The 19,624-nt window shown below is 39.1% G+C and overlaps 1 protein-coding gene across 1 annotated transcript; it reads right to left on the bottom strand.

The window, feature by feature from the left end:
• Positions 1-704: 704 nt before the first annotated feature.
• CCDC126 (coiled-coil domain containing 126) lies at positions 705-14,836 on the bottom strand. Its single transcript, XM_082479844.1, has 4 exons — positions 14,781-14,836; positions 5,088-5,220; positions 4,041-4,444; positions 705-2,011 (listed from the first exon to the last, which is right to left on the bottom strand). Exons 3-4 carry the CDS (start codon positions 4,276-4,278, stop codon positions 1,830-1,832), a joined length of 420 nt encoding a protein of 139 aa, XP_082335970.1. The 5' UTR covers positions 4,279-4,444; positions 5,088-5,220; positions 14,781-14,836; the 3' UTR covers positions 705-1,829.
• Between the last annotated feature and the right edge of the window lie 4,788 nt (positions 14,837-19,624).

Here is a 19,624-nt window from a genome sequence, read left to right as displayed (position 1 = left end):
AGGGAATAAAAAGCATAGATAGATAGATATAAAAACCTATCTTCACATTGTCGATAGACTTGCAGATTCAAAATAAGTTATGCACCTGTTTTCTTCACTCGTAGCTTAAAGAGTGAAGTCTTCACCTTTAAAGATCTAAACCAGTCAGCTTATTTTCTTTTCATTTCTTTCTCCCCTCACCTCTAACCTGAGGAAAGTTTCAGGGCATTAGAATTTCAAGAGCAAAAGAACTCAGTGATCAAGCAGGAAGAATACCAGACAGACTACTACTAAACTTCAGAGGCATACAATTTTCCAATCCAGAAACACCTAGAGCACATGTAGCAAGAATGACAAGACTGTTAAAGAAAAAAAGAACAGGAGCCTTTACAAGTACAATTAAAAATTTATTTTTCTCTTTCTGCATTGAAGTGAGTATATGTTTACACACAATGTGACAGAAAAAAAAATCATCTGGATACTAACTAAGGTTGTAAGTGTATTTTTCCTTTATAACAGTCCAGAATATCAGCAGGGAAATACAAGAAAAGAAAACCCACATAACTTTGGATGGTATATCATCCAGCACCTCTAGTTTTACTGGTGATTTTTTTTCCTTAATATAGGATTAGACCACCCCCACCCACAGCACACTTTTGGCAAAAGTCTCTGAATACACCCTCCCCTCCCCCCCCCCGCCCCCCCCAAACATTCAGTACATTTTAAAAAACAGGCTCAGTGGCACTTTCTCTTTAATATGACTTCAGTAACATTTTGAAATACAGTGCATCCACACTGCAATTCACTTTGCTGTAAGGCTAACTTAGACATAAGGCAAACATTACCTTAGCTCTCAAATATTCCATGATAAGAAACCCTTAGTACATATATCTCTGTTAAATGCAGAGATACCTCATTTCCCTTCATTGCTTTTCCTCCTGATCAAAAAAAAAAAGCAATTCAGGGAGATGGCGTGCTATACTCATCACAAATTGCAAGGTACTAAAAAGTTAAAAAGAAACAGCAATGAATAAAAATAAACAGTATTCACGTATACAAAACTTATTTCCATCACTTAAATAATCTTATCTGCAATTACAAAATACATACACTTAAATATCTTTGTAAGAAATAGTCATCTAAGATATCACAGATTATGATTTGCTTTTGATAATCTTAACTGCCCTAACTCCAGCGTAAAGATATACCTGGACAGTGTTACTACCTAGGATGTTTTCCTATTATAATAATTTTCTTAAATATACAGTAAATTCTCTCTAGCTATTATGACAGATAGTGCAAATAAAGACATTCTTTGGGTCACAATTTTAAAATACTACTGCCAATGCTATCTTCAATTTAATATTGTTTTAGTAAATGAGTAACAAAATATTTAAGTATACACATTTTCTAACATCTGTTTAAAAATGTGTTTTTCTCAGTTACCTCAGCTTAATGCAGATCACAAAAAATTAATAAGCTACAATGCTGCTCACCTAGCCAAAAGATATGTTCTATTTATACTTAAATAAATATATTCAGAAACCTACTGGTAAGTTCCCCATTGCTTTCCATTTATTGTTATTATCAAATGGCATACTACATCAAATCATATCAAAATATCTTTAAAGACAACAAAGATCACTTCAGAAGTACTGCTCAAAGGCAATGAAATAATGCTTTGAGAACCTATGCACATAATTTAGGCCTACATAGATCCAGCACATTGTATAACAGAATAGATTTATGCTTCTTTTAGAGTCAACTACTGCTTTGCCCTAGCCAGAGATAAAAAGCTTATCTTAAATATTACCTATCATAGGTGTAGCAACACGAAGCGGCCCTGTTTGCTATCTAATGTTGCTTGCTGGTTTTACACGTTTATTTGAATTTACTGGCACCTGATTGCTAGTTCCATTAGTAGTATTTGTTGCTGAGCCATTCACAACAATGTAATCAACTTTGTTTTCCAATTTCACGAGGCGTTGCAAGATGTCATCCAGAAGAACAGCAATTGTTCTCTTAAGATCAGCTGAAGAGAATGGAAAAAACAAATTAGTTCCTATTATTTACTATGTGTGGAAAAGAACTGCTATTTCAACATATTTACATCTTAAGACTTGCTATCCTTCCTACTATACTTTTGGGGAAAGAGTGCAGATTAGTATACAAGTATAGAATTAAATAGCTGTTTGCTTCTTCTTTAATACCGTTTCTTTGTTATTTTAGGCAAGGAAGATACCACCATAATAGCAAACAATGAATGAAGCAAATTAAATATTCAAGTGTAGGAACAAAACCACTAGTTGGAGCAGCAGACTAGTGACTACTCAAAAGCAGCATTTCAAATTTCATCTAGACAACAGCACTAGAATACCCAGCTATGACACCTTTTAGCCTCAGACAGCAACAGAACATATTTAAATACTTTCCAACACAAAAAGGTAGTCCTCAATAGCTTTCCTCTAAATAACAGACATATATCACAGAAAACCTGCTATGAAAAAGTATCTTATCACTTCTTACATAAGTCAGAGCAGGGTCTGCTGTCAATCATGCTGTGGGTCATGTACTCTGTAGTACCATTCTGTGCTCAACATTCTGATGGAAAGAATTGTCTACTCAAATTGTAAGTCTGATGATCAGCATGTAGGATCAAGAGTTGACTTAATTTTTTTATTAAATTTCAGACAGAACCTCAGAAGGCAAATCTCATTTGGAAATACACTGTAAGACTCATACAGCAGTAGAAGGCTGCAGTACACAAGGGGTTTTAAAAGCAAATTACACAGAAAAGTAATTATACAGTAAAGGCAGGAAATCCCTGAAGACAAAAAAAAAAGGAGGAGGGGAGAAAAGGGGAAAGAAAAGAAAAAGTAGTTTCTTGCTGTGGTAAAAATGTTAACTTAATGAATGAAAAAATTAAAGGTTAAGATATTTTGATACTGTCCTCCTCCTCTTGGGTTGCTTCCTGCTCATTTTGCCATCGCAGACTTGTCTCCTTTTTCCTGAGCAGCAGCAAAAAGAGTTCAGACACATTTTTTTCTCTTTGTACTCTTACCAGAGTGCCTATAAAGGGCACCCTACAATTGGAAGAGTACACCCTTTTAAGGATTCTTTAAGAAGGGGTCAAAGTACATTAATATACATCTTTACATATTTTTTAAAAATATTTCTTTTTAAGCCTTGTACTACCCTTATGTTCCTCTATGACAGAACACAGGTAGTTTCTTCAAACCTAATCCCCAAGGGATTAACTAGAGCTCATTGCAGCCCTCAAGAGAAGCTATGAGGCACCAGAGTTAAAATTAAGACATTTTTATAGCTTTGCTAAAAAGATCTCAAAACTATAGCCTCAAACTATCTTTTCAGTATTTTAGAAGACAGGCACAGGCTCTAGTAATATATTACCAGTGGATACTGGCCACATACTCATCAAGTCAACAGGTAAATTAGATGGAGAGATACAATGCAGCAAGTATCAAAGCTCTAGAGACAAGGGACCTTATCTTATGGCTACTTCTAAAGCAAGGGGAGATTCTGCTGAATTCATACTTTCCTTGCACTCTCAAGACTGCAAACTCAACTACTATGTTGCTTTCCACTGCTTTTTTTACTACTTGAAGAAAACTACAGAAATAAAAGCAGAAAGTTTGCAAAGAGGCACAAGAGGAATCTGGAATTTTAAACTGACTTAATCTAAAACTTCATTCCCATTTCAAGCACGTGCTTATACCTCAATAGCTTAGGATTGAGAAAAAGCACAATGTTACTGTTAATCCTGTAAGTAACAGTAGTCATATACCCGGAGATATCTAAAGAATTCCCGGAAAACAAAAATCTCATGTCTCAACGTTGATTTTGCACCACATCTTAATCTTAACTTCAGTGAATAAACTAAAATCAAATCAGTTAACACAGAGTTTTTTTCTCTTAAAGAGCAGTACATATTACTTTAAAAAAGAAAAAAGCATCTAAAGTGACGCATCTAAAAAAAAAGCCTCTAAAGTTTTCAGGAAAAAAAAATATTTGAATAACTAGTACAGTTTTTTTCCTCTTACCATATCCTGCCATAGAGGCTCCACCGCCACCATTCATTAGATTTTTATTTTCTTCCGCCAGTGCTTTGACATATCTTTTACTTAGATCTAGTATCTGTCCACGCAACTCAGCACTGCTTTGGCGTCTTGGATACTGAAAAGTGTAACGTAGCAACATCAAACCCCAAATGATTCCAAAAACTAGTAAAAACATACTTAGTTTCTGGGACATATTTTTTCTTGAAAATGTTAGAAACATTTTGGATGAAGGCCACAGGTGTGTCTTAATTCCAATAGAAGTAATTGAACTTGGCTTTGTCAAATTATATTACATATTAAACAAAAATAAGATTTCTATGAAGTGAAAAATCTTCTGGCTGGATCATCTTGAATACATCTTCTCATGTTTTAGTTGGTCTTGATTCCTGAAATTTGTAAAATATCACTTGGTTATTCAAAACTGCTATAATTGTTGAGATCAAGGACAAGTATCAGTTTCCAAATGCAGTATTATTGCATAATCTAGCAAATGGTTGTGGATTTGTATCTGCTTAGAGATGCAGTCATTTTTGTATTTCATCTGTTGTTTCCAAGGTTTCCTTTTCTTACTTTTACCAATTCTTATTCTTCAAAAATAAAAACTTCTGTGCTTCTACAAATCACCTTAAGTATTTTAAATACCGTAATTTGAACTGACATTAAAACCAAATGCATTTCAAACAAAATGCAATATCTAGAAGAGACTTGTAAAACACTTAGACACAACATTTTGATGAGATACACATGTACATCTACACGCAAGGAAGAGATCTTGTGAAATTATTCACTTGATTCTTAATCCTCACTTAGAAACATAGGCCAAGTATAAACAGATAACATGCAGAACAAAATTTGTTGGTTGGTTGGTTAGTTCAAAGTTGGACATCATCCTCTTCTAGTTTTGTACAACATTAAGATATTTCTGTGTGTGTCCATGTGTCTTGCTAATAAATAAAGAAATAAAACCAAAATGAACTGGTGCATTACACCCACTTTTAGCATTTTACTACCACTTTAAAAAAGTCTTACCATAGCAGCCAATTCTGATCCCTCAATAAATTAAGGCTTCAGGAGAAAAACAAATGGTAGGAAAGCTTCAGCAGTAAAACAGCAAATGTCCAGACAGTTTGAAGCAGTATGAGCCAGACATCTTCAGGGAGCTCTGTATTGGGGGGGTATAAAGTAAAGTGCAGGACTAAAGAAACCTTTCGTTTTCACATGGATTGATTGAAGTTGAGGGCTTCAAGCCACATGCTTTTAAAGCAGAAATACATTTTTAAAGCTAAGGTGAAGCAATTGTTAGGGAAGAACATAGAATCCATTTCCACTTTGTTATAAATGCATACATTTGAATGCCCAATAACTGATTTCAACATACTTCAAAAAATTTCGGTAAAAATCTCACTGAAATGTGTCCCTCTTCTTGTGTTATAAGACAGTAACAGCAGGTGTTCCAGATTCATCATATATGTATCGATACGTATATTTACATATGTATTACTTTTATTAATTCCCCCCCTCAAATGAATCCGATCTTTTCAGTGTCTTTACATGTGTATACCTTGTATTTTTCATTTTTCAGCCACCTCTGAAACTTCTCCAATTATTCAATACTTTTTTGAGAGGGAGCTTCTATTATTTAACATAGCCTGGATAAAGCTACTCATTTTACATAAGAGTTATGTTTTCCCTCTTATTCCCCATTCTTCCCCACATATTACCCGACATAAGTGCTTTTCAGACTGAAGTTACACATTTACTTACTAGAGTTCCCCACTGGACTTAGGTCTGTTTTTATTAGAATATTGAGACTGAATTTCTTATCCTACTAAGCACTCATCTAAACTTAATTCCTCTTCCATGGTATTTTTAATTGCCTCTGCTGACCTGTCCAAGTAGCCTTATGCTGACACACCACAGTCTGCTGCAAACACAAGTGTCACCACCAGCAGAGTTCTGAGTTGTGCTTGTCGCTTACCGTTTACCTTCACCCTTGAGATAATCCTCTCAATAGGCAGGCCAACACGACTGATTCAAGTGGCAAATTTTCAAAGTGCTCTAAAATCAACATGTATATCTAAATTATTCTGAAAATTATCATCCTAAGGCAGGGACAATATTAGGACCTGAATGCCAAAGTTGCTGTAAAGTAACAAGTTATTGTGTGTAAAATGCCCTATAGTAACAGCCAGTAAATGAAGTCTTACTTTTACTGTTGGGCATACTAATGCAAGCGGCAATCACAAGTCAATGAATAAGGAACAGCTTAGTTCACCTTTAACTGTGGGATACGACCGTGCATATGGACAGCTAGCCAACATGCAATAATTTGAAATCCTACTATAAATTCAGTGGGATGTTCTTTGTTCAAAGAATGTGCTTATACCCCCAAAAAACTATTTTTAAGACACAAATTTGTCTTAAGTACATAAAAGAGGAGAGAAAACAATAAAGACATATTCTACAGTATCAGCATGAATATTTGAAATTGTGTGGTTAGAGATTTCCTGAAACAGATCCTCCCTAAACATGAGCTAGCCAAAACTTCTTTTCCCTAGCTCTTTGCCAAATCCATGGCTCTGGACTCAGACTTTAAAGCATAAACTGCACCTACATCATTACGCATCTACATAATCCCTGAATAGTATCAAATATGATGGAAAACATTTACATATGAGGTCCAGGAGTACAGTATTCACATGATGGCTCAGATGACCAAACAGTATCTCTCAAGGAGAGACCACAAGTTTCAACCCCCATTCCCAAAAGCCTATATTTTATATTACTAAAAAAATAATTGTCTAAAAATAACAGATAGGTCTTGTAGAATTTAAATCAAGTTCAGCTCTCCACAGATCTCTAGCCATATCTCATCCTGAAGCACTTAGACGATATCACTACAGAGTTTTGGAGTGGAAATAACTCTGCCATCACACTGTAAATAAGACCGCAAACCAGGATAAGAGTCCTAGCCAAGAGGAACAGATTGAATAAACTCCTGCCAAGGAGCAGTAGGAATTGCAGACTGCGTCTTTGCCATGTATATTTGATTCACAGTGCACACACTGACTACTGAAACTAATGGAAATCAAGGACTTCACCTGCTGGGCAAATGGCATAACATCCAAATACTGTCACTAGGCAAAGGAACTGGGAGTAAAGTGTACCAAAATGAAGGGAACTATTTGTACTTGTCACTTTTCCTATGCATTTTTAGAGGCCATTTCATTGAGTGCATGAAACGAAAGGAACAAGGGCGAAAGAAAACGCAACAGAAAATCCATTATATGTTCTGTAATAAAGCAAAGTTCTACTATCTCTGATGCTACTTAACTACTAAACAGTAGTTTAGTTAAGTAGACTTCAGTTTGAGTACTGTCCCTTCTCCATGGAAACCAGCCCATACTTACAAAACGTCATACTTGATTTTTATTGCAAAGTCTTCCTCGGATTCTGCTTTACTTATTCTCAGCAAAACGCAAAGATTATATTCATGTAATGCAAAAAAAAAATACAACAGTCTCTAAGGCAAAGGAATGTCTCGTACATCCTCTGAAACAATCCCCAGGTATCATGAAAACAAGGCAAACCCAAATCCTTAAAAGGTTACAACACACCTTACAGCACTCTCAGTTCTGCTAGTCAGTCAGTTCATGAAAGACCAGTACATACTCGTCATCATTTTTCTAGTCTGTCCGAGAGATCCCAGCCTTTCTAAACCACTAGAAGTGGGTTTTGACATCAGCAGGGCAAATTTAAAACTGTGCTGCAGAATGCTGTGTAGCTTCTAGTTTTCAAAAATGTACAGGACAGATGAAGATGATTATTTCCAAGAGAAAAAGAAAGCAGCAGGCCCATCAAGTATTTTTGTAGTACTTAGTAAGCAGCTTTAGCAAAAAATTAACAAAACAGAGTCAACAAGAGCTGAAGAATAGAGAAAACTGTAGCCTGAAAATCCCATTCCATTCATGGATCAAAAAGACTTTAAGGATAAAGCCAATAAAAATGTGCTGAAAATAGTATTGTTAACATACAATCCAATAAAGTCACCCCTTTGGTTACATATTTTGAAGGACAGAATGCCAAATACTGAGGCAGTAGTTCTTCAAATGATACCCTAGAGACCTATGTAGGTCTCCAATGAACTAATATATTAAGAAAGTAGCCTTGATAAATGGGAATTTTACTCAATCTATTACTTACTATGATAATACTTATCTGTTCCTCACTGCCAAATTATGATCAACAACAACGTGACACAGTGAATTCAAAAGCAAGTCTGGCTTTGCGACCAATTATTATTATTATTATTAACCGTATGAACACAAGAAGTGATTTATCAAGACAGATTAAAAAAAAAAAGCCAGATATAGTCACAGGAGACTGAATCCAACTACAGAGGAAGGGGGAAAAAAAAATCTTGTAACAGAAGACAGCAGACAGAAGTTAGGACAGTACAAATAAAAGCTGACATTAATAATTACTATAAAATAATTGTACAATACAATCTCAGTGGGAGTGTAACAAGTTTACAAAATTATTAAGGATTTAAAATTATCATACTAAAATTATGTCTATATTAGAAACTTCTATTAAATTCATGACAGCAAACTTCTCTCAGTACAGTAAGGGTACTGTATTAGTAAACAATAAGCTGTGCTGTAAACCGGCATGATGATACCTCCCTGCAATAGCCAACGAACTTTTCAGGAAGACAAAAATCACAGGGCATTACAGAATACCTGGAAATATTTCCACAGTTCTATCAGCTCTATCCTATTAGTTTTCTTTTTTGCATCTGTTTAGAGTGTGCTCCCCCTGGCCCATTTACTTCCACGACCTCCAAAACCTTTTGTTTTCTGATTTTCCAACAACAAGCTTTGAGCATCCCGGTCACTCAGCTGGCAGACATTGCACTGACCACTCTGAGAGCAGACAGGCTGGTTCTATGTTATTTGGAAACCTATTGGCACAGTCGCTGTGCAGCAATGTAAATGGGAAGTCTAAAGAATGACTGACATAAAAAAAAAAAAGCGTAGAACATATTCACTGACCAATTTGTCTTTGAAGACGGGGACAATGAAATAAGCACATAGATGCCCAGGACCTATGTGCTGAGACTTTCTGGAACACCAAAAATGATGCTTGCATTCTGATAATTTAGTCTCAGATGGCTACCGGTTTGGCAGTAGGAAAAAAACCTGCATGAAGTGCAGCTTACAAAGAGGCACCCAAAGAAGTTAAGTATATCCTGTTACACTGGAACACAATTCCTGGCAATAGACAGAAACTTCAGTTCTCCCTTCCTACACATCACACAAACCCTCTTTAACAAATCATCTTACCCACATAATTAATATTTAAAGCTGGTGCCCAAGGAAGAATCACATTCCTCATATTTTTAAGAGCACATGAGTTCTTGAAGAGATGCCAATAAAACTATTTTCCTGTACTGGCACATTCATACTGGTGACTTTCTCAGACCAACACTGCCCTTTGGTTCCCAGGTTCATTAATTAGGTTCACTCAGACAGCTGCACAACGCCATAAAAGAGCAGAATATTCTACTGGGAAGCAAACAATTATCAGCAATGCATGTCCCCAGACAAGCAAAACCACATTTGAGCTGTCTTTTGACAAGATCAACTCTCAGCCTGTTAAGTAACCCCATCATTGTTGCTGTAAAATTTGGTCAACAGAAAAATGTCACTAGCAGACAGGGAAAAGAGAAGCATACCCTATTGACAAAACCTCAGCAATGCCTGACACAACAGAGCCCATCAAAATGCTATACCTATGTGCTGATGAGACTTGAGGGTCTTTCAAGACTGCATCATAGATCAGCCGATAGAAGAGAGAATTTATATTAATACCTGCTAGGCTCAAGTGAAAAGAACAGCACCATCCAACACACTGCCATCTTAAGAACAGGTAAGGCATATTTCTGGAGGAAGGAAGAAAAAAAAAAAAAAAGGCTGCCCTATCAATATGACGGCTGCTGGACTGCAGGTTTTAGCAGTTCTGTAGCACTTCTGGAATGTACTGCCAAAGGAGTCTGTCTGTTGTTTGGTGTTTTTTCCAGGACATCTATCTTTGTACCTTCTCCCATAGCATACATTCCTTCATTCCCTGCCTCTGTGTGCCCTAGACTTGCAATTACCAAGGAACGCTGGGGAAAAAAAAATAGCCCTTTGCCTTATTGCTACCTGTCTTTAGGGGAATACCTTTAATGGATGTTCCAAGTGAAATCATAGAAAGACATGAGGTTTAAGGGAATAGCAAAAATGGGTAAGTAACTACCAAGAATACCTGTTCTTCTGCAGTGCTGCAATAAAGAAAGAGGAAAAATCTTGTGCGCTCCTGCCAGTCCCTTCCCTGTCTGTCAATGCAGCCAAAGCATATCTCAGCCAACAAAAGTCACAGCTCACCAAGCAGACAGGTATTGTCACTGCTGACAAGCTGATGGAACTACCTCAAACATATCTTAAAACAGGAACGGTTTTACCTCCTACAGGCTTCTAAGAACAGTACACAATCAATTTGTTTTGTAGCTGGACTTTGAGTTGAAAGCAGAAACGTATCACTTTGATTTGAAAACCCACGCATCAAGTTTACAGGGGCTCTGGTACAAAATCAGGAGTGCCCAAATGCCAGAATATCTTTGTATTTCAGTATTTTAGAAATACTGATGACTTGTTTCTATTTTGAATGCAAGTAGTCCTATTTGCATTGTTTTTATTTTATACTTTCTGCCAACAATTGTTTTTATTTTGCATTATGTCTAAGGAGTCTGCTTAAGTACTTTTTGATACCTTAAAGTATCCTGACCTTTTTTCAGTGCCTCCCCCCCCCCCTTTTGCCTACTGTCAGTGAACTCTTTTAAAATAAACCAACTATTTAAAAACAGAAATTCTTTGTTCCTTGCCTGTGGGCAGTCAGCCAAGAGTCAAGATTTTGAGAGGGGAAATGACTTGGCAAGGGTTGTGAAGAAAATTAAAGAAAGCATATATCAATGGGGACAGTATACTATACTTGCTGAAGTTCCCCTCCTCCCACTGGGTCCATCTGGGCCTCAAAACATTTCTACATCTATATATCAGCTTCTTAAAAAAAAAAAATAATAATCTCAGCTTCATTCTGTCTTGGACACTTTCCTTCATCTTTTCTTTATTCTTGCCATCCAGGTCACAGTAGGACCCTTGCTCATAAGAACCACAGTTATGACAGAACATGAGGTACCTACTTAGTTTCTCACTACATGGTAAGATTGCCACAATTTTTTAATTGCAGTTGAATGCTATGCTATGTCAGGTACTCCCCTGCAAATTCCTAACTAGTACCTCTACTCCCTTGTGACATTTCATACGTGTGTTTGCACCACTCTGTCCAAAGCCCCCAGGACTCCAAAACTTCCTTCTGAGATGATAATGTATAGCTACTTTTAGGTAGTTTTACAGACAGCCATATCTGCAAGTTCATTAATTTAGGCTACTGAGAAAGGAGGGATTTTCACTGAACATTTTAAAGAGAACTAAAAGGAAAGGGGGTGTCATTAAAGAGAACCAAAAGGGGAGTCAACTAGCAAAGTGACAGCTGCAATGATGGAGAGATTGCCACTGCAGAAGTGGTCATACATGTACACACAGTGCAGCATCCACACAAACACTATTCCCGTAGAATGGTACCAAAAAAGGGATTGTACCACTGGGGAGAGAGGAAGAATTTAACTTGTCTGGTTTTATTACAAGAAACCTGCAGAATTCAAACTGAGGTGTCCACCAAAAGTATGTTTCAGTGGTAAAACTACGATACAGACCAGGCCCGAGATTCACACTCCCTCCCAGGAAGATTTTAGAAAAATAACACTGGAGGAAATGTTAAAGACAGTTCTTTTCTTCTACGTCTTTTATTATTTCCAGATTGACTGTCAGTTTATCTTAGCATAGTAAGGATTATGACAGACAGCAGTTAACCATAGCACCACAATGGTGTACGCTACAAAATACTTTATTGTTAGAAGGTACTCAGAAATTTAACTGGATTATTTATATCATGGTAGCCTCTTATTTCTTTGCTATTACTGAAGAGACCAATTTCAGCGGAGTAAGTTTTAAGTCCTCTAATCTAGGCCTCTAGTCTAGACCCTGTTTTATGTAGGCAAAGTACCCATTTAGTTCTGAGCAATCCAAAATTATTCTTTTAAATTACATAGACAAATGTTAATTTAAATAAGTTGACAATCATAAAAGAAAATTTAGGGGACTATTAGTAAAGCTTAGTTGAGGAAACCCAGCCCACCTAATGGTACAAGTTTTCAATCACAGGTGAAAGAGCTTGACAAATAACAAATACCATACAAATTACATTTTAGCAGTAAACTTGTACCAGAACAAAACACATTCATTTGTATGAATGAGCTCTGCAGATTTTTGACAGCTACTGGAATCAATTTAATGGCTTTTTGACACTTACTAGTCTTCAGATATGACTACAAGGCTGACAATTTAAGCTGACAGCATCCATTTATCCTATCTTAGAGTTTGGGCAAGATGCAAGAACTACTGCCCTTAACTATTCTTGGAAAAGGGACAAGTGATCATGAACTCCAGTGGAAATATTTTTGGCAGTTAAATGATGTCCAATCCTCAAGCTAAATCACAATATGTGATTAGCTAATACCAACACCTTTTTCAAGAAGGAATCCCTAAAAACAGAGAATACAAAAGATTAAAAAAAAAAAAAGACCTTTACTTCCAACTGTAAAAGCTCTAGGAAGAAGACCCTTTTACTAGACCAAAGGAATTCCAGAATAATTGCTTAATTCTCTGGAGTTCTCAAGTACCTGAAATGAATTATTAAACAATTATATATTGTAACACATACAATAACAGAAAGAGGCCAGAATAATTTAGGCTTTATACACATGGGTATCTCCAGCAGTCAAAAAGGGAACAAAGGTAGCAATAAATTTCCACATTTGATCTAAAACTGCAATCGCTCCACTTGTGACACTAGAACAAGATGCTACTTACAGTATATTGTTCTCATCTTCATATTTTTTTCCTTTCTTTGATATTCTCATGAGACTGAAACACCAATTTGTGACATTTGCTCCAAAATAAACACTACATTACAATTAGAAAAAAAATCACATGCATACTTAGCTATTAGGTTCAGCATGTTCATATTCTGAAGGATCAGTTAAAAAAAAAAGTCACAATTCCTACAAAGTTCACTTTTCATAGTGAAAAATTGTCCGTCCCCCCCCAAATTCACCCACTGAGGGGGCAAAACAAGAACAAAAATTCCCAGTTGTTAACCTTATCTAAACTGCACATCATGTCACAGGACAGAACAAAAACTCTGTCTGCTTTGCTTTTTGGCACACAAACACAGAAATTACATTCCATTCTAGCTGTAAGCATCTTTTAGATGACAAGATACATAAAAGAAAATTTAGAGGATGCTATCATGTTAGATTAGAAAACTGAAAAGTAAGTTTATTAATAATGAATGATTAACAGAGCTACAGAAAAAAAGTAGCGATAACATGTTATAAATATTTACATAAATAAATTCAATGGAAGATTAAAAATGTAGTTAAAGTGTAATCAGTTACATACAAAACCAATTTTATTATATTGTAAGAAGGAAGCATTATTCCACAACTTTTGCTGTCACTGTTTCATATTTTATAATCTCCTAAAATTAAAACAAATGTTTTGCCCCATTATTCTATGCAAACCTGTTAGTGCCAGGAAATCACTTAACCTAACATTATTAAGAATTCCACCTTTGCGTGAATATGGATTAAACAAACATTTTTTTTCTTCCTTCTAAGTTCCATCACATCATTGTAAGCATGCTTCGCCTCTTTGAGAAAGTTAGGTCCTTACAGTACAAGAAAGACATCAATCTTGCAGAGTCACTGCAGTCACAGTTTATGACAGGAAGGCCACTGCAAATGAGGAGAGAAACCAGAAAACCCTTGTTTCCTTCACTGCTTCCTCACCATCCAAGGACATTGCATCACAGCCCTGGAACATGGTTATCCAGCCGAAGGGAACATTTACCCACGGCGGGCAGCAGAACATACCACACCCGAGCCCCTCTAAGAGGGGCCTGCAATAACACCGCCACCAGAAGGACCCGCGCCGCTACCGATAGCCGGAGCTCGCAGAGCAGGAAGGACACCGACCCGCAGGCACCACCGAGCGCTCAGGCAGCCCAGCAGCACGACCCGCTGCGGAAGGACAAAGGGGCAGAAGAAGAGAAAGCTAAAGGGCTGCACAAACCCCGGCGGGGTGGGGGGCGAGAAGCATGGCCGAAGCCAGAAGGAAAATGAACCTGTCCCGCAGCAGGGAGCAAACCTGAGAGGGAGAACAAAGCGGGGCGCTCAGGCGAAGTGAAAACCTGGGTTCGCCTGGTAACCACGGCCAGGCCGCGGGTACCCGGCTCCTCTCCTCGCACACTGCTCGGCTCCCCCCCCCTCCTTCCCCCATCACCCCCGCCCGGCGGGGCCGCCCCGTCTCCTCACACGGACTGCCGGGCCTCCGCCTCTCTCACTCCGCTGGAGGCCTTCCCGCGACCTTTCCCCAGCCACGGGGCACAGCTCTTCCACACCCCGCTCCCATGAGCCGCCCGGCACAGTACTTCAGGAGGACGGGGCAGCCCCTTAGCGGAGCCAGAACATCCTCCCCGCCCCCGGCAGCCCGCCGCTACCTCCGCTCCCGGCCCACAGCCGTCTGACAGGCGCCGTTCCCTCCGCTTCCGCCCGCCTCGCGGCGCGACGCACCACCTGACACCCCGCCCCTTTCTCCCCCCTCCCACCCCGCCCCGGCCAAAAGGACTACCGCAACACCACACACCCCCCTGCGCCGCCTCGCGCCGCCTGGGGCGCATGCGCGGCTGGGCGCTGCTTCCCTCCTCCCCTTCCCGCCGCCTCGCCAGCTACCAGCGGTGCGCGGGAGAGGCGGGAGCGCGAGGCGCGGTGGTTGCAGCCGTAGCCGTTAACCGCCACGGCCAGTAACCGCAGCTGCCCCCGCCGTTCGCTCGGGGCCAGGAGGGCAGGCCTCAGGGCCCTCGCCCGCAGGACCGCCTCCCGCAGGACCGCCGCCAGGCCGGTGGGGAGAGCCGCAGGGTGTTGTCGGGGAGCGAGGGAAGTGGGGGGGGGGGGGGGAGCGTGAGCGTGGACTGAGGTGACTGCAGGCCTAGCAGTCCTTCCCGGAAACATTCACCGTCGGACTCCTCGTCCGCCCCCGGGAAAGCTGGAAAGCTGTGAAAGCCCATTGCCATCCATAAGTAAAGATTACGTTCAGAAGTACAAAGCGGGAAAGGTATCGCTTCTGCCCTCTAACGGCGTGAGTGAATTCTGACAGTGGCCTCAGAAATGAGCGCTGCTCTGGTGCAGGGCCCGTTTGCCCTCAACCGCACTCTTGTTTTTGTAAACAGCAGCTGCACAAGCTGGACCGTTCGTGGCAGGGATAGTACTTAAACTCCCACCGCGATAGTCAATTAAATAAAATCCGTTGTGGGTATAGGACTACGCTGGCAAATTACCTCAGGCTCTTCCTGCAAGGTGATATTTACAGGAAGTTAGTATCAGTTGGCTAAAGGTGAACATAGGGGCATGTTCAACAGCAGCAGTGTTGCTAGTGTTCAGGAGTATCTGTTCTTCACCCCAGCTCAATCCCTTCTGGATTTGCCCGACCTAGGCAAGCTGAGGTACAGGTTACAGGTCAGATGTTGCAGGTGGGTGTAGGACAAGGTTCTGCTTGCAACATTACATCCTCTGCAAAATAGACACAGTTACAGCAAGTGTTGTTCCCTTGACAGCTTGCTGATCCCACTACCGCTCCACCTCCCCATCGGTACCTCCACACCAGCACCGAGCTGCACCTTTCCCTCCCTTCCAGTGGGTGTCAGAGGCTACCTTGCTCCTCTCTAGTTTTCAGACTTTTTTCCCACACGGATTAGATGCGGGAAAATTCAGCATTTAGATCTGTTACTCTAACAGAAAAAAAGGATACTGATACATCAGAGGGGTTAGTGGCCTAGACCTAAGTAGACAGACAAAATTGTTGGCAGGTGATATCATGTCAGCCAGCAAATCAGCCACATAAAACTTTTCTAATGTTGACTAGTTTACAGTCCCTTATTTCAGAATCTTGTCAAGCATATTTTGGAAAAGTTTTTTTTTTCTCTTTTTATTGGTCTGGAAAATATTGATGTTCAACTGAGAGTTAATTTAAATTTGAGAAAATTAGGCAAACGTTGAACTGGATAGAAGGCTGTATTCCCACAGAGAATTCAGAAGAAGCTGCATTAAATGAATGATATATTTATTTGATTATGCAATCGATCTCATGGACAAAAGTATTTTGCTAAATTATACAAGGTTGAATGAAGACAGGTGAAAAAAAAAACTTAAATACTTAATAAGTAAGCCTTTGAGCAAATAGATTGATTGTATACTGTGCAGCACCAATAAAATTGTTGCTAGAAGTGCTTTCTAAAGCAGAATCACCTCATCCATTTCTGTGAATATTTTCTCATCAAGATTTCCTCTTGAAAAGATCAAAAACAGATGGTCTGAAATGGACTTCACATAACAAACATACTGCAGCTATTTACTGCCATTTATTACTGTACTATTTGCTCAGTGATTAATCCTTTATTTTCACAGACATGCAGTGAACAGCTGTAATATCTGCAAATATAATTTATATGGTATTTAGAGCTTACTAGGGAGAGAAAGGGAAATCTGCCAATGGTGTAATCACAGGAAGATTTGCTTGATTTGCTTGTGGAGGTCACAAAGTTGTATTAAGAAATCTGTCTCCATTATAAATGTACCCTCTGTTGACAAGAGCTCTCAACTATTAATAACATTCTTAATTTCTATTGCCTGAAGGTCTCATGTATTTGGCCATCTTTCATGAATGTGCATCTCACAATATTATGTGATACTTTTCCCACTTATCCAAGATATGTGATAAAAATTGTATCACAAAATAATAGCAAGCACCTTGTTTCTCTTCAGTGACAAATGAAAATCAAACCTTGACAGTGTTTACATGGTCCTCATATTTGTGGGTAATAATATTCTCAGGATCATTTCAAGGGACAGATAAAGCTCAGGACTGCAGGAGTAAAAACTTGCTATGCTACAGTGTTCTGTATTACTTTTCAAAATGCAAAAAAGAAAAAATTGGTTGCTGCTGCAATGTTGTCTTTGTTCCTTTCCTGTGCTGCTCACTATCTGTAGACTGTCCTTCTGACATTAATTTGCATAGCTATTGCTCTGTCCTTTTCATATTGTCATGGTTTGGGCCTCAAACCAGGACACAAATATGTATTAAGAATTTCCTCTCTCATTATATATTTAAACTACTTAATGGTAATGCTAGAGAATGTCACTCTGATTACTATGCTTTGTGATTAGTGTACCTGCTGCCTTCTTACTTAACCAATTAATCCTCTAATCTGTATACAGAGACAATAAGAACTTATGCCACCTTATACCTTCCTTACTGCCACTCCTATTTTTCTCTCCTCCTCATCCCTTACCAGTAGTTTATACTCTTTCAGTTCCGGGAATAGGTCTGATCTGGGCCCACCTTTCCCCCCAAAGTGCACTCTTCCCCCAAATTGTGAATACTGTGTACTCACTACTGCATTAAACTTAACAGTGTATTACAATAGTATATTAATATTGCTTGAAAAAGGTCCCTAAGGCATGCTTGAAGTATATATAATTATGTCACATTAGTGTATCCTTTAGGCCATATCTAGCAGTTTCCTGTGTTTGAACCATCTTCCATTTAGCAGAGAAGCTCCCAAAGATGCAGATCAACTTTCCAGTCTTACTAACGAATAAATCGTGAAAGTTGAAATGTAATATCAAATAATTATTGTCTTTGTACTCCAGGAAACTACGGTGAAGTTATTGTAGAGAACAGTGAAGGCAGAAGAGTTATGGAAAAAATGGTGAAGAGAGCTTGTAGTTTTTAATTTAAAATGTAAACTTGATTAGACTTTTTAAATATAGGTATTTGTATCAGTGCCATTTTTATTTTAGGTTGAATTGCTAGAATGTTTTAAGATCATAGCAATGAAAAAATCCTGCTAGAATAATGAAACATCTTGAATGTGTGCGTTAATATTGGTGTAACTCCCAGGAGTTGGAATCACAATGTGGGCTGTAGCTAGATCTTATATACGTACATGTTAACAAAAAGTATATCATGTCCTACATTCTCCTGACCTTTTTCCTCCCTTCCCCACTTGTTTGTTGGTTGGTTTCTTTTAGTAACCATTATGTATTTTCAATGGGTTCTTCATATTCCATTTTTTTTCAGTGATCCACCTTATAGTAGAAGACTGATAATGATTTTCATCTTAGAATTTAAGCATGCCCTTCATGCTCATTCCCTTTTGTTCCTGGAATTAGATTACAGGCAACATCAGCTGGGATCAGAACCAGATTATTCCAGAACAGTCCGGTTTTGCAGTAGAATAAGTGCTTTATTACTAAAGTTACACTTAAAAAGGGAGATGAGCAAATCTATCTACTGGAGCCAAATGGAGTAGAGCTGGTATAAAAGACAGATTATGACATGGATTCAGAATGGCTTTTGGAAAGCGAGCGATCAGCATAGGCTAAAACTCAGGCCAGCCTCCTAGGAATAAAAGTTTAATTATAATTAAACCAGAACTGGCTAAGAAGTTGACTAAAACTTTTGAAGTAAGTGACATGCAAGAAACTTCCAACCAAAATTAAATATTTTGCAAACCTAGAAGACAAGGAAGATCTTTCCCCGATACTGCCTTCTTTACCATTGTGAGATAATTTACTCTTTAATTGATTTACTTCTGATTCACCAACCAAAAAGGAAAGGCTGGCATGTACAGTTTCAGCATTCCATTTACAATAGACTCAAGAAATAATCAAGTTCATTTATGGTCCAGGTAGGAAGCAGTATGAACCGTTTCCATAAAGACGAGCCTACGTCAAGGCTCTGTTAGAACCTTGAGCTGTGAGTCAAGCAGTGTATGGACGAGCAGTGTGAATGTGGCTTCTCCGCTGGGAAATCTTACCAATGGGGCTGTGCTACCCCAGCAGCTGCTGGAAACCCAGTGGCACGGGGCTGCGGAAGAAGCAGCAACGAGTGCCGGGGACGTGGTTGCTGCCTAAAGCCCCGGGATCCTGCTTCACGTAGCAAAGGCATTTGATTTCTAGGGAAACATCTCTTGCCTGTGAATCACCCTCTGAACTCCTTATTCCTTTTTGGGAATACTCACACGAGCACTCAGGCTGGTTATTCCTTGATTACAACTGTGGTGAACTGAAGGTAACCAGCCTCAGCCAGCACAGGAATTTGAGCAGAGCAGCTTTTCAGCCACAAAGGGAAGGTCCTGCCTCTGAAGAAGCACAGGGGAGATGCAGAGCTGGGGCAGAAGCAGCAGCTGAGCTTTCTGCTACCACAAAAAGCAAGAGGCTGGGAAAGGGGGAAAAGTGCTGCTTCTGAAAGGGCGATCTGCAGCTGCTGACTGCTCGTCTTCAG

Source organism: Vanellus vanellus (genome assembly GCF_965231255.1).
Source record: "Vanellus vanellus genome assembly, chromosome: 2".
NCBI lineage: Eukaryota > Metazoa > Chordata > Aves > Charadriiformes > Charadriidae > Vanellus > Vanellus vanellus.
Note: the sequence above shows the minus strand (reverse complement) of the source record. Positions and strands in the feature narration are given on the sequence as shown.

Excerpts from the sequence above, each read along its gene's own strand:
- CCDC126 (XM_082479844.1), bottom strand. The coding sequence starts at position 4,278 with ATGTTTCTAACATTTTCAAGAAAAAATATGTCCCAGAAACTAAGTATG. Across the intron at positions 2,012-4,040 it reads AGCCTCTATGGCAGGATATG|CTGATCTTAAGAGAACAATT; the intron begins GTAAGAGGAAAA and ends CATTCTCTTCAG.